General features: G+C 40.4%; 1 protein-coding gene across 3 annotated transcripts; it reads right to left on the bottom strand.

Annotated features, from left to right (window-relative positions):
- Positions 1-11,289: 11,289 nt before the first annotated feature.
- On the bottom strand, positions 11,290-14,983 carry LOC116021252 (protein YIF1B-like). 3 transcript variants are annotated; one of them, XM_031261870.1, is made up of 6 exons: positions 14,838-14,983; positions 13,762-13,850; positions 12,778-12,950; positions 12,315-12,413; positions 12,091-12,242; positions 11,290-11,920 (listed from the first exon to the last, which is right to left on the bottom strand). In XM_031261870.1, exons 3-6 carry the CDS (start codon positions 12,946-12,948, stop codon positions 11,533-11,535), a joined length of 810 nt encoding a protein of 269 aa, XP_031117730.1. In that variant the 5' UTR covers positions 12,949-12,950; positions 13,762-13,850; positions 14,838-14,983; the 3' UTR covers positions 11,290-11,532. The 3 variants fall into 3 exon arrangements, with proteins under 3 accessions (XP_031117730.1, XP_031117731.1, XP_031117732.1); XM_031261871.1 differs by lacking the exon at positions 14,838-14,983 and adding an exon at positions 14,659-14,825; XM_031261872.1 differs by lacking the exon at positions 13,762-13,850 and having other exon boundaries at positions 14,838-14,972.
- Positions 14,984-15,966: the final 983 nt, after the last annotated feature.

Raw genomic sequence — 15,966 nt, 5'->3', positions numbered from 1 at the left:
TTTAGGAAGGTTGTCTAAACTGCCAAAATCACCATAATTGCTGCCTAATATGAAAAGAAAAGTATTCCGCCAAATCTGGGAAAGATCCTCAGCAAATCTTGGTTCGCTGCCTCTAAGTGTCGCACCCAATCGAGCACCGCGACACTAGTCCCTCACTTTCTTGAGCTCTTGCTGAGCAACGACTTGAGAAAGTAAACCAGTCAGATGCGACTCTTTCGCCTGAATGTCGCCTGCACAGGGACAGTCTTCCTGCTTATCAATCTTGCAATGTAGCGAAGTGTAGATCTGCACTCAGTCAGGTAGAGACAACGACCATGATCTCTCACATTCCCCGACTAGTTTCATTTTTTCTGATTGGTTTCACAAAAGTCACCGCTAGTTTTACGGCTATGAGACAACCGCTTCGGCTGGCCAACACTACTGTAGAACTTAAAGAATAATACTTGAACTCTGAAAGAGAATAATTGCACTTGTATTCTAACTTCAAAGAATAAAACGAGCTCCTTTACAATGAGACCCCTGGGAGGTATTTATACAAAAATAATAAGACTATTCAAGGAAATAAGTAAAATACTTAACAAATATGACATAGGAAAGCAATTTTAGAGCTTTATAACTGGTATGTGAGTTAACAAATTCCAATTAAGGTAAAAAATCCAAATCTCGCCTCAACTTTCCTGATTCTACGCAAGGTAACCTCCTTTCGGTAAGCACCCAGTCAGACACCGCCTCCCGACTGCTTGCTTGGACTTGCCACACAAATTTGCACAACCTGGGCTACATATTCGTTCCCTGCTTGGTCAGCCAGTGGGTTTTAGGTACCAGTATTCTCGGGTCGGGTACCCTAATCGAGGTATCCATCACTAGTCCTTCACTTTCTCGAGCTCTTGAGAGGCAACGGCTCGGGAAAGTAGAATTATTAACTGGTTTCCTTCAAGCATCCTGCCTACGAGAAGGCAGTCATCCTTGTCTATCTTGCAGTGTAGCTGAACACAATTGTATCTTTATCGGACTGCAACCGGTTAAGTTTTGTCTTTCCCGACTGGTCGCACTTTTCCTGATTGGTTCTACAACCATCGCCATCAATAAGGCGTAATCATTGCACCTCCTTGATTCTCGCCGATTACCTTTTTGAGATAACAACCATCTCGTCTGCCAGCCGTTACCAAAGGCTCTATGTCCGTCCGATTTGGACACGTGTAACGATTTCCTCGTCCGGCTATCTTTATAAATATCCTTCCATTTTACTCCTTTCTTCTTTTCAATCTTTCTTCTTCCTCCGACGCTTTCCTCTCATTTTTGGCTACTCTGATCGCCATTTTTTCTTCCGATCATCCCTTCTTCGCCGTCCAGCCGCCGTCTTCTCCTCCCCAAAAAGTTCAGTTTCTTCCCTTTCTCCCTTTTAATTTTCTTTACAATGTCATCTTCTCCTGCGTCGTCCTCCTTGTCTTGTTGCCAAGGTGATATTATTTTCCCAGCTACTTCTTCTTCTCTTCCACCGACGGCTATTACCCACGCTACCTCTAGGGCCCGAGTTATGGACAGAGACTTGAGCTAAATTGAGGACTTGGAGCAACCCATTCCCCTTTGCTCCTCCATTTCTTGCGGCTTCCAATTACCCATTCCCCCATTTCTCAACACTCTCCTTAATTACTACGGTCTTGTGCCTAGGCAGCTAGTGCGCAATTAGCATCGGCTTCTGGTTAGTTTCCTTGCCGTCTTCCATCGCCTCAAGAGGGAGGCTTCTCTTGACCTCTTCGACCAGCTTTTCCGCCTAACTATGGCCAGTACTGTGGCTCCTGAGCATGTACAAATTCGTGCTTGGGATGATCGCAAATTTTTGGACAAGCTAGAATCCTCCAATAAGGGCTGGAAGGAGGAGTTCTTTTTTGTTAGGTCGGCAGCCCCACACCCTCCTTTCAACTTTCCTTTTACGTGGGCAACCTCCTCTTATCGTCTAGATAGGAGGTCACCATGCCCTCCTGACCTCTTGCCAATGGTCGTTCAACGGCTTAGAGGAGGAGTCTGAGCACGACGAGCTAATTACCCACTATCCTCTTGCTCGTTCCACCATGGCCACTACCGAATAAGCCATCGCTATTTCTTCTAAGGACGACCAATCGCTTCCTTCTGCCACCATGACGGATTGCAAGGCACTACTTTGCGCGTAGGGTCTAGCCCGCCTGATTGCCGCCGAGAAAGGAAAAAGTGTGGTTACTTCTGGCTCCACACCACCCCCAAGTGCACGCAGCCTAGGACCACTAGTCATCTGTGGGTAGCCAAGTGCCAGCGCCTGGGCTACTATATCTACCAGGCGGAGAGATTGAGCTTCCCCAATTGCGCCATTTGCTCGTCGGTCAGGGAGGAAATGACCCGTGAGGTTACGATTGAGCCTTTGGCTGCTAAAAGGGTACTGGTCGGCCTAGATGCCAATGAGGATGAAGCCATCCATAAGGCAAATACCCTGTTGGCGACTGGCTAGACAAGGTTGTCTTCCCTGATGACCTGGACTCTGTTGATGGGTTAGACGCCAAGGACCTTCTACTCAGGGCCGCTCATCGCACATACCAGGTACTTGTTTCTCCCAAGCATTCTTCTTATTTTCCATACTTAACCATTTTTTTATTATGATTTTTCTTTCCTTGCTCGCAGTCTCTAATGTCCCAATTGGCACTCCATCGATGCCACAAGGCTATCCTCTCTGAGATGGAGGTTCTCCATGCTACTCGGGCGGATCACGACAAGTAGATGGAGGAGCTAAACTTCCAGCTGGCTACTGCCAACTCTGTACTCTAGGACGAGCAGCGACGCAACGAGTAGTTGGCGATGGACCTTCAAACTGCCCGCCTGGTTGCGCTAACTGCCTACAAAGAGTCGGAGGAGTTCTAAAGAGATGCCGAGCAGTATGCCTGAGAGCGCATTGAGCGCATCGCTAAGGACTGGGTGGCCACTCCGGAGGGGTTGAAGTTCTTAGCTAAGATGGGTGGCGAAGACTATCAGATAAGCTTAGTGGATATGCAGAAGACGATCTATGTTGCCCTGGCCAGCCTCTATGAAGGCTTCAAGCCGAAAAACTACGGGCTCCTGGCCGTTTTGGAAGAGGGCATAATAGCACTTAGCTACCCCCGTACATGACCAGGGAGACGCAGTCCTGGACCAGCAGGCTGCAGGACATGATGGCGGTCTGCAAATTCCTTTGGACTCGACCGCTAATCAACAAGCTCTGGCTGGGGGCTATACAATGGGCTTACTCGATTTGGAAGAAGATGAAGACGCGTCTGGCGACCTTGTGAGGCGTCGCTCAAATTCTGCTACTACTGTCCCGGCTTCCCTCGCCTTTGGACCAACGGAGGAGATTGTTGGCCCATCAGCCAACTAGGATAGTTTTTTTAGTAGTTTTTCCCTTTTCTGTCTTCTTTTTTGTAAACAAATGCCTCCGCGAAGGCATTTTTGCCTTTAATACTATCTTCTTTCTTTTTTGCTTGCATATTTTCTCTATTTCTGCTAAGTGTTCTTCACACCTTAACTCGACTAGTCATCAAAACTGGCCGGGCTCCATTTTGGGGGTTTTTCCCAAGTCAATTTGTTCGCCTATTCCCTGGCTATTAGTTCTGACTTATCACAGTGCTTTCATATTTTCTGAGGGACTGACAGACTACGAGTTATCTCTTCGTGGTCATTCGATCGCAGTGCATGTGACCTTAGGCATGAGCTTCTTTTTACTCATCTTAAGTTTATTTTCTATCCAATAAATAGAACCATCTTCCCTGAAAGCCTCTTAAGTTTTTCTTGATTTCTTGATCATGGGGCCAAAGGACACAAAAGAGCACCGTGAGAGCTTTGGTATGCGGTCCTCGAGTCGTCTGGCCGAGCGAGCACAATTAGAGAAGTTGCAAGCACGGCAGGCCATTCAAGGTGGTCGCTTGTCGGGTGACCTTCCCTATGATCCCCTAGACGTTCCTGACAACAATGAACAACTTGAAATACCTCCGGCCAAGGAAGTAGATCAACTGGCAGATCCTGACTACGTGGCTTTTTTTGCAGAACTTCAAGGGATGATTGATCAAAACTCCCCGAGTGGCGCTTCACTGGCCTTTCTGAGAAGGAGTGCACGTTGTCACGTCGCCTGACACTCCTCCCTTTTCCCCGGAAGTTGTGGATCCAGTCAGAACTTGCAAATGCGTGCCTCATCCTCCTAAGAAGGGATGAGGAGTGTGATCTGATGTAGCCTTCTACTTTGTATGATATGTATAAACTACTCTTTATCTTTTTCCCTTATTTTACTTTCTATTTAAGGCTTGAAAAAGCCCGTGGCCGACTGCCTACACACAGTAGCGCGTCTAGTCAATTCCTGACTAAAACACCAAACCCCCCTTTCTCCATGGCTTGAAAACGCCAGTAATCGGCTAGCTTCACAAGGGAGGGAGACTGGTTAGCTCCTGACAATAACTCCGACACCATCATCTTCTTCTAGGGCCAGAAAATGTCAGTTGTCGACCAACTTCACAAGGAAGCACGACTAGTCAACTCCTAACTAAAACACCAAACACCCTTTCTCCTTGACCTAAAAAGGCTAGTAATCTATCGGCTCCGCAAGGGAGGGCGAATGGTCAGCTCCTGACAATAACTCCGACACCATCCTCTTCTTCTTAGGCCTGAAAAGGCTAGTTGAGGGCCGACATCGCAAGGAAGTGCGACTGGTCAGCTCCTAACTAAAACACCAAACCCCCTTTCTCCTTGACCTAAAAAGGCCAATAATTGGTCGGCTCCGCGAGGGAGGGCGACTGGTTAGCTCCTGACAATAACTCCGACACTATCATCTTTTTCTAGGGCCTAAAAAGGTTAGTTGTCGACCGACTTCGCAAAGAAGCGCGATTGGTCAGCTCCTGACTAGAACACCAAACCCCCTTTCTCCTTGACCTAAAATGGCTAGAATTCAACTCGATTCCATGCTAGTTTTTTGTAACTAACGAAAAAGTTTTATTAGTCGAACTAAATAATACACCAACTAAATATGGCATCTAAGTGCCTACATCGAATAAAACGAAACAACAAAGGGGAATAACAACTATGCCACAAAGTTGTGGACATTCTATGTTCTGTCCACCCGACCGCCTTCCGTGGTCTCTAGACGGTATGTGCCTTTCTGAGATCTTATAAGGCCCTTCCCATTTTATGGCTAACTCCTCCCCCCCCCCCTTCTCAGTGATTCGACTGGCCTTCTGATATGTTAGGACTAGGTTGTCCACTAAAAGGTGTTTAACTTTAGCCCGCTTATCTTGATACCGCTTGACCGTTTGCTGATACTCGGCCATTCGAGCGTACGCAGCATCGCGCCTTTCCTCCATGAAGTTCTTCTCAATCAATCTGCAAGATCTCTTCGTTGCCTTCATCATTCTACAACATAATCCGCCAATTGGGTACCTGGACCTCCTTCAAGACTTTGGCCTCAAAACCAAATGCTAAGGCAAATGGTGTTTCAGCAGTCGCCCGACTAGGAGTTGTTCGGTGTACTTTCTCCAACTGTTTGACCCAAGTATTGCCCAACTCCACTAACCTCTTCCTCAATCCATCTAGCAAGGTGCGATTCAAATTCTCAATATGTCCATTCGACTGAGGATAAGCGGCAGAATCCTTAATGTGCCGAATACCATGCTGTACGCAGAAGACTACAAATGACCGATTATCAAACTCTCGACCGTTGTTAGTGACCAGCTACTCAGGCAGTCTGAACCAACAGATAATGTTCTTCCATATTAAACGACAATATTGATACTCGGTGATGGTCGCTAATGGGTTGACTTCCGCCCATTTAGTGAAGTAGTCCACCGCAACAATGCAAAATCCATGCCGACCAGGGGCCTGTGGCAATGGCTCGAGCAAATCCACTCCTCACTGAGCAAAGGGAATAGCAGTCGTAACTGGCGTATAAAACGAGGCTGGTCGGGTATCTTTATTTGCAAAGGCTTGGTAGTTCGGACAATTCTTAACTTCTTCTATGCAGTCTTTCATCATAGTAGGCAAGTAGTATCCCTGAATGACCAGCTTACGAGCGAGCATTTTGGCACCTTGGTGAGCGGCACAAATTGCTCTATGAGCTTCCTCCATCACCACCTTAGATTTGTTGGGAGTAGGCAACGGAACAAAGACCACTGAACGAGCGCTTATATAACCAACTATCCACTACTTCGTAAAGCGGAGCCATTCTTCGTATCCAGTCAGGCAACTCACACTTATCTTTGTTATCTCATGATATCAACTATCCAAAACCACTCAGGCTACGTGACCGAATCAAGATACGGAGAAGGCATCTTAGTGATGGGGCAGACCAACAAGCTTTCAATGCTTGATCTTTCTATAATTTTAGTTCGGCAGACTTGCTACAGGTGGTCGGGCAATTCGCTAATTGCTAACTTTGATAGGATGTTTGCCTCCACGTTCTTAGCTCGCGGGACATGAATCACTTCATAAGCGTTCAGCTTCCCCAAGAATCCCTCAGTCACATCCTTATACATCTTTATTCTTTCTTCACGGGTCTCACACTCATTAGTCAACTGGCCGAGTCGATCTTGATCTTGACTCGCGTAGCTTTTAAGGCCTGAACCAAGCGTAGACCCCCTATGACAGCCTCATACTCGACCTCATTATTTGAGGTACGGAGTAGTAATTATTACTCCTCCACCAAAGTGGTGGGTACTAGCGGCACCATCTGTCTGAATCTCCCACCATTCGGTCTCATCCATCTCTTGGTTGGCGCGAGGCTCCTCAGCCTGCGCCGAGCACTCCACTATGAAGTCTGCTAGTGCTTGGGCCTTAATTGAAGGCTTGGGAAGGTACTCGAACCCATATTGGGTGAGCTTGATCGCCCACTTGATCAACCTGCCCGATGAGCTCGGACTTCGCAAGATGCTAGCTAACGGCCAGTCAATCAAAACTCTGATATGATATGCTTGAAAGTAGTGCACCAGCTTCCGGGCAGTCACAATCGACGCGAATACCACTTTCTCCAGCGGCTTGTACCTGACTTCCGCGCCTTTGAGTGTTCGCCCCACATAATAAACGGGTGCTGCGTTTTATCCTCTTCGCGCACTAAAACCGACCCGACCACTTTCTGAGAGGTAGCCAAGTAAAGGAACAACGTTTCTCCTTCCTTAGGCTTAGACAACATGGGTGGGGTCAACAAATATCTCTTCAATTCTTTGAAAGCGGTTTGGCACTCTTCTATCCACTGGAAGCCTTCTCGTTTCTTTATAGCCTCAAAGAATGGTAGGGCTCGATTGGCCGATTTGGATAGGAATCGACTAAGGGCCGCCAACCGTCCAGTCAGGCGTTGCATTTCCTTCAGGTCTTTGGAGGCTGCATATTTAGGATTGCTTTAACATTCTTAGGATTAGGTTCAATCCCACGCCTAGTGACCATGTATCCCAAAAACATCCCTCATCTGACTGCAAAGGCGCACTTTCTTCGTGTTCAGCCTCAAGTTATATTTCCTCATTATGCTGAAGCAATCAGTCAGGTCTTTCATGTGTTCTTCCTCTTCTTTGCTTTTGATTAGCATATCATCCACATAGGCGGCCATAGACTTGCTGATTAGGCTCTTGAACAGCCTGGACACCATGTGGGTATAAGTGGCTCCCGAATTTTTCAACCCGAAAAGTATTACTCGGTAACAATAGACACCATCCGGTGTAATGAAGGCGGTCTTTTCCTCATCCTCCGCATGCATAAAGATTTGATGAAGCTTAATAGTGCACAACCGGCCGTCTCGTCCACTCGCTAGTCGATTTTTGGTAACGGAAAACGGGAAAAGGGTCCTTAGGTCAGGCTTTATTCAGGTCCATGTAGTCAACACGCATCCGCTAGTCGGTTCGGGTGCAATTAAAAGTCATATGACCAATTTGAGAACAGGTCATAGTCGGAGGACCATTTTTGGAATTAACTCAATTAAGTATAACCATTTAGAATGAAATTTGTAAAAATGTTGAAAATTTTAAAATTACTTGAATTATATTATGTTTGAAAGAATGAAAATTCTATTATAAATAGAATTATACAATTTAAATTTAAATTCTAAAAAAATTAAAAGAATTATTCTATCATATACAATATTTATTTAAATTTAAAATTTTAAAGATGGTTCAAAAGATAATTTAAACTCACATTATTACAAAATAATTATTTTTACATATATAAATTAGATGTAAAATAATAATCTTTATCCTATTTAAAATAACAAACTTCTAGAAAATATTAATATGTTAAGACCCAAGTTACAAATTTTGATAAAGAAATAGCCAGACTTAATATTTAAATCCAGCCCATTGCAATAATATGTACTATTATAATATTAAAGTTCAGCCCAATATAAACCAATCATTATATCGTGGACCAGAGTCCACAGTGCACTGTGGACCTTGGTCCGAAACGACGGCGTTTAACTAAGTAGTGGGGAGTTGACGCGCGACGGACCCCGTTCCGTCCGTCCAATTTCCGTTATGTGTAATTCTGTGTATTCTATTGAGTGTTTATGTGTATTCTATTATACAGGTCTGTACATTAGTAATTTCAATACCAAAATTCTGTGCATTATTGATTTCCAATACCGCAATAACATTAAGTATAAAAAATTAAATCATTAATGTACATAAATATATAAAAGAATACGCATATCATTCAATAGAATACACACAATCAATAGCCTAAGTATTAGCATTACTAGTTCATGATGTGTGGTACTCGAAATCAATATTGTACTCAAAAAAAAAAAATACCAGAATACACAGAATCATATACTAGAATACACAGAATTTATAAGTAGAATACACAGAATTATTAGCCTAAGTATTATCTCTGTTGTTTCATGAGGTATGGTTTTGGAAATTAATAATGTACAGAATTACATACTAGAATACACAGAATCAATGAAAATGATACACAAATATAAGCCTAAGTATTATCTCTTATGTTCCATGAGGTATGATATTAGAAATCAATAATGTACAGAATTACATACAAGAATACACAAAATCAATGACTAGAATACACATAGGGGGTGTTGTGAACAATGGGATTTATCCTTGACTATTTTATTGACTATTTTATCCTTTAAAATCAATGGGATTTACTTTTAAATGGGTGGTGTGTTTGTTATTTTATAATAATAATAATAATAATAATAATACCCTTAAATGTCATTTTACATTCAATCAGCTACTAGTAAACAGCTAATTTACCAAACAGTTTTTTATAACCAGCTAATACAACCAGCTGGTCAAACCAGTTAACGCAATCAGTCATCAGCTACTAGCTAAACCAACCAGCTATCAGCTATAAGCTATCAGCCGTTTGCCAAACACCCCCCTAATTTACCAAACAATTTTCTATAATCAGTTGATACAGTCAGCTGGTCAAATCAGTTAACACAATCAGCTATCAATTATCAGCTAACCCAACCAGCTACCAGCTATCAGCTATCAGCTGATTGCCAAACACCCCCATAATGTCTCTTCAAAAAAAAAAAAGGAAAAGAAAAAAGAATACACAGAATGTCACAACGAAATGCATAGAACTCATCTTATAAGTTAAGGCCGAACGAAAAACGGAAAAATCGTTAATTAAAAGATCCAAAATACACAGAATCAATGAAAAGGATACAGAATATAAGCCTAAGTATTATCTCTTATGTTCCATGAGGTATGATACTGGAAATCAATAATGAACAGAATTATATAATAGAATACACAGAAACAATGACTAGAATACACATAATGTCACAACAGAATGCACAGAACTCATCTTATAAGTTAAGGCCGAACGAGAAACGAAAAAGCCGTTAATTAAAAGAACCAAAACGAAGTCGTTTTGGATCAGAGTGCATAATGCATTGTGCACCCTGGTCCACAATATAAATTGTCATATAAACTATGACTCAAACCGGTCCAGCCCAACTAACCCAAACCCAACAACTCATCCTATAAATGCTATAACTCACCCGTATGAAACTCTAAATATCCATTATTCAATTGTTCCGCAGCTCATCGTGTATCCCTTCCGTCTCCTCCTTCATATTTTTGTAATATCTAAAAATGTTAAACTAAATGTACATCTTTGTATTTTCAGTCATTTTATAGTAGGTTCATAATGTTATTTCTATATGTTAATAGAAACAAAACTTAATGTATATAAATATTATACTAAAGTAATGACTTTCTTTTTTTTTTTTTTTGAAAATAAAGTAATGACTTTATGTACCTATAGATTTATATCATTTAAAGTAATGAGTTTTTTAATTAGTTTTATTTGTACAAAAAGATAAAGAGAAAAATAAACTCAAGTGGAAAAAATGAAATGAACCAAAATAGGAATTGTTAGGTGCATGTATAATTTCATCGGTCAAGTATATTGAATTGTAATATTTAATTTGATATTTTTATATTTGGAAGGTAATTTTGGGAGAGAAATGGAGGAAGTTCATTGGCAAAATCTCTTGATTATATTGGTGTAAAGATTTTCATTTAAAAACAACACACATTTCATTTTCTAGTTGAAATACTCTTTAAATTGAAAAATTAAAACAAATTTTCCAAAGAATTAGAAAACAATTTTATATTTTAGTCTAAATATAAAATTCACTATTTCCCAGAGCTACGAGCAATCTAGATTCGACTCAAATCGAATTGGACACACCCATATAAATAGAGGTGGACGTTTCGATTTTCAATATAATTTTTTTCAGATTCATTTCAGTTTCAGTTTGTTCAATTTTGAAAAAATAAAGTCATTCGGTTTAATATTATAGTTCTATTAGCTTTTGGTTCGATTTGAAAAAATTAAATTTCGGCTCGAATTTGATTCAATTCAATTTGGGAATCTCAATTCCTGACATTTCCTAATTTTCTAGCACAAATAATTACTCTGTATTTATTTATTTTTACTAATAATTTAAATTTCAAAATATAAACAAGCCAAATAATGCACAACTCTAAGCAAATTGAATAAATCACAAACATTTTTATTAGACTAGCCATAGTAAAACAACAATGGTATATAACTATATATACATGTCTTTCTTTCATATGGTACAAGAAAGATCCTCCATTAGTCTTGTGGTCCAATGGCCAACCTATTGTATGAACCAAATCTTCAAGTCTGCGTTTGTTTGCATCAATTCCCCAGAGTCCCAGACCTAAGAACTTCATGAATTGATTAGCCTAAAATCAACACATAAGAACTCCAATGATAAAGGGAGATCTGATGCAAAAACCACTTCTCATGACATATGCAACAAACTGAAGAGAAGTTGACAATTACTTGTTTAATTCCCAAAGAAAAAGCCTGATCTTGGTCATTTCCCTTTCTCCCTCAATTTGTACACCAAGCATATGGTCATTTTTGTTGGACAAAAGATACATTAGATGAGAACTCTGTCAAATATTCAGAAAGACATTACAGAAAAGTAACAAAATTGTTCAAGAGAATTGACATTCTGTTCCAGGCGAAGTTCTATAGCTATGGAGGTATGGGGGCGGTACTTCAAAAGAACCAACTAATGCTAATCTTTCCAAGCCAGAAGAGAAGGGGGAACTGAGACAGGGCGATGAAGAGGAGGAGATAATGATGCCTGCTTGAATCGTAAGTCCTCACCTCTGCAAAGAGTACCCTCTTCATTGTTTTCACAAGGAATATCCCCATGCATAGACCAGCCCATGGCATCAAAAAGTAGTAGGAATAGTTCCATAAAATCTTCCCCAAGATAGCCACGGACAAACCCGCAAAAGTGTATCCTGCATATGCCACAATGTCCAGCAAAGGTGCTTCTCCGCTACCAAGTGAGAAAAGTGTCATCTTCAGCAATGAAACTTGTAAAAACCAGCCAACCAAACCCTTCATGAACAGCCAGTTTAGGGCTTCAGGGCTAAACCTGCCAAAGGCAAGCAATAAAACCCATACATCAGAATAATATACTAAAACCTATCCAACAGTCTTGGCCCTGTTTTGGGTGGCCAGGTGGGGTGGCGTTGGGGGTTCAGGTGTTACAGAAGGAATAATCTGTGAGAACTTGTGGTCCGGTATATACCACTACAGGCTCACCTTCCCTGGAGACCCAATGATAAACCAGCAAGAACAACATACGTGCCAAATGCCATAAATGGGATATACAAATCTGGGGCATTTATGTCATAGATTGGGGGCTTATAGGAAAGCCTACCACCTACTGGTTCAGTGATCCTTGTCCAATGACCCTACAATCGTTGGTAGAAAAGATTATTTCCAAAACAAAAAAGCAAGAACCAGAAACATGGACCGAATCTTACCCTATGCAGGAATGGGAAAAGTACAACTTTCAATTTGTTCCTCACATATTGGTCATTGACTTGGAAGTAGTATTGGGGATCAGAAAAGTATCTACTAATCTGTTCATTCAAACAAGTTGGAAAATATAAATGAATTTTGAACTATTACAAATAAAAACAGCAGTATACCATTTCTATAAAACACCATGAGCAATATAAAGCTTTCACTCAGAGGAAGAAGGGGGGGATGGATGGCAGGAGGAATAAGAAATTATTCCAGCCAGCCATTATGTTGGAAAAGAAAAAGGGAAAACACAAAGAAAGCATCCAGCAGCAAGAACATGAAATCTGAAAGGGCAAAAAATTGACCTTTGAACAAATGATATTCATTGACAAAAAATTTTTAAATGTAAGACAATGGTTACATCGCCATAGCTTGGATTAAAACAAATAGCAATCAGTCGCACCATTGCATGCTACTTACATTGCTTTGTACGTATTCAGAGCTTGAACCAAGAATTTTCTCTCCATAGGCACCTAATCCACCTCTTATTAAACCAGACCCTGCACCATAGAATGCGTTTCCAAATGGATTCGGCTGCTGCATAGTAGGCGGTATAGGAACACCAGGCTGTGCTCCAAGATTATCATACATATCTATGGCAAAAAAAAAACACTTATCCTCTAAAAAATATTGGATAAACAAAAACACATCTTGTTCCATCCTTCAAGATGTATGATTATCAACACCTTTGAGATCAAAAGAACAATAAAATTTTTAATGCAATCTCTATACGCGTAAATAAAACCACTAATGCTGTAACCAGGCAAACTCAATAATGTAACACAATCTGCTTTAGTCGGTAAAACTAGGACATGAAATACAACTAGGAGGAATGCATGCAGTACTAAGGTACTATAGTGCTACAAAGAAAGAATACATACAAACTTTGTCCAGTTTCAGGGGAATTAGAAATCTAAAACTAAATAAACTGTAATGTAGAGGAATAAGAAAAAAAAAGTTATAGGCATCTGAGTTTTAAAATTTTAATAGCAAAAGATATTTTACAGATTGTGGCAGGATGATGAATGGGAAAAAAAAAAAGCAGCATGCAATAAAATTCTAACATGTATGACTTGATTAATGTTAAAAATTATTTAATATACTCCGTATTTGTTTAAAATATTGCAGTATACAAAATAAGCTTAAAAATAAAAACAGTGCCACTGCCTTTCAACTGATTCCAAAAAAAATTCACACTACCTTAAATGAGTTAAATCATCATAACTGCAACACCCATAATCAATGGAGGATGCAGCAGACACAGCATTCTGCAGACTGCAGCAGCCGACCAGCCGCCGCGCAATGCAGCCCGCAGCAGCACTGCAGGCCGCAGTCCACAGCAGCCATAGGCCCATACGGCAATCAAAGAAACCTTTGAAACCGAGAACAAGAAGGAAGATTTACCTGGAATGAGTGGAATCACAGCCGTCACCCTGTCAACTTGATCGCTTCAGACTTCAGAGTTCAGAGAGACCGAGATGACTAGATGAGGCCTGAAGGATTTTGGGGCATTGGGGGGTTAGGATTTGGTAATTGATCTTATATACTTGGGGCTATATTGCAATTATAAAATCCATACAAGAATCAACTTGAATGAACTTGACAGTTGACACACTTATACAAGAGTAGTAAACTGCATATAAGAATCGTAAACTAACAGAATAATATAGTGAGTCCAATAATTATATATTTGTATTTTGTTTGAAAGTTTAGGTCAAACAAATACAAATTCATGTTAGGTCTATTTTTTGAGCAGAGATTATATTAACATTTTTCAATATTTCTTAATAAAATAAGGCCACCCAAACTAGGATCATCTGATTTTGAGTTTTTACAAAAAGAATGAATGGCAAGGTTGTGCTAACTGCAAGCACAAACTTTTTAGAAGTGTAATACATTTGGATATAAAAGACACTAAAACACTACCAGAGGTATGGTACATTTTTGTTGGACAAAAGATACATTAGATGAGAATTCCGTCAAATATTCAGAAAAGCACCAAAAGATATTACAGACAAACAACAAAATTGTCCAAGAAAATTGTCATTCTGTTGCACTCAAGATTCTATAGCTATGGAGGTATGGGGGCGTGCTTCATAAGAACATACGTGCCAAATGCCAAAAAATGGGATATACAAATCTGGAGCATTTATTTCATAGATTGGGGGCTTACAATAAAATTATAACATGTATGACTTAATTAATGTTAATTTGTTTAAATATTGCAGTATACAAAATAAGCTTAAAAATAAAAACAACCCCACTGCCTTTCAACTGATCCCATACGAAATTCCATACTACCTTAAATCATCATAACTGCAACACCTATAATCAACGGAGCACGCAGCAGCGACAACATTCCGCAAACCGCAGCAATCAGCCAGCCGCCGCAGGACGCAGCCCGCAGCAGCGCCGCAGGCCGCTGTCCACAGCAGCCATCGGCCCGTACGGCAATCGAAGAAACCGAGAAGAAGATTTACCTGGAATGAGTGGAATTGCAGCCTCGCAGATCGCAGCCGTCAACCGTCAGCTTGTCAGCTTGATCGCTTCAGACTAGAATTCAGAGAGACAGAGATAATTAGATGAGGCCTGTGCCCTGAGGGATTTTGGGGAATTGGGGTTAGGGTTTGGTAATTGATGTTATATAACTTGGGGCTATATTGTAATTATAAAAATGTATTAGCTATAAAATATAGTATATAATAATTTAAGAAAAATATAGGTATAAAGGTCAAATAGGCACATTTATTCCTCCGTAGTGTTAAATTTACACTTTCATCTAAAATAAAATGTAATCAGGCACACTTACTTCTTAAAGTTGTTGAATTAATTTTTTTCCTCAAGTTTTCCTCCAGTTGTGATGACTCGGTTAGGATGAGATGACAAAGCATCGCAAGTTCGCAACCAAGGATCTCTAAATCGTAACGACTAGACATTGACGACTAGCAAGAGAGTTGACGACATTGACAACCGGTGGGGTGGAGAATTTGTAGCAAACTGAAGACGAGCGACAAGGTAAGCTTGGAATTATGTTGTGGTATTTTCGGTAGCAAATCCGAATAAATATGTTGTGGAATGCTTATTGTTTTGTACGTGTGGAATTTATGGAAATCGGAGCTTTGTGTTGAAAAAAGGGTTGATTTTGTGTATAATATGTCTGCTAAAGCTTGTGTGGGGTCCTATATTTTGTGTAGAGTTTAAATCTTATGTGTTTATTTGTCTTGTAAATATGTGTGGTCCTACATGGTGTCTACACTTGAAAAAAAAAAACATGTGAAAGAGATAAGTTTATGTCTGGTAGTTGTGATTTTTAAATTGTGCATTTACTTATTTTGTTTTAGGATGTTAGATACTATTGAATTAATTATTCACCATAGTGGTAACTTTATACAAAATCCTAGTTTTCAGTACATAAATGGGCCCAGACTTTCTACGTTATCCACATCTGATGAAGTACATAAAAGAGCAAAGACATAGACAAATTGTATCACTAACTTACAAAGTACCACAAGAATACTTTAAGTGCTTGAAGTTTTTGAGTGATGATGCCAGCACTTTGCACTCAGTTCAGATTGCTCAGGTAGGTAAGAAGTGTGAGATATATGTTGA

The sequence above is a fragment of the Ipomoea triloba genome, chromosome 5 (genome assembly GCF_003576645.1).
Source record: "Ipomoea triloba cultivar NCNSP0323 chromosome 5, ASM357664v1".
NCBI lineage: Eukaryota > Viridiplantae > Streptophyta > Magnoliopsida > Solanales > Convolvulaceae > Ipomoea > Ipomoea triloba.
The sequence above is the reverse complement of the archived record's forward strand: the minus strand, read 5'-3'. Positions and strand labels throughout refer to the sequence as shown.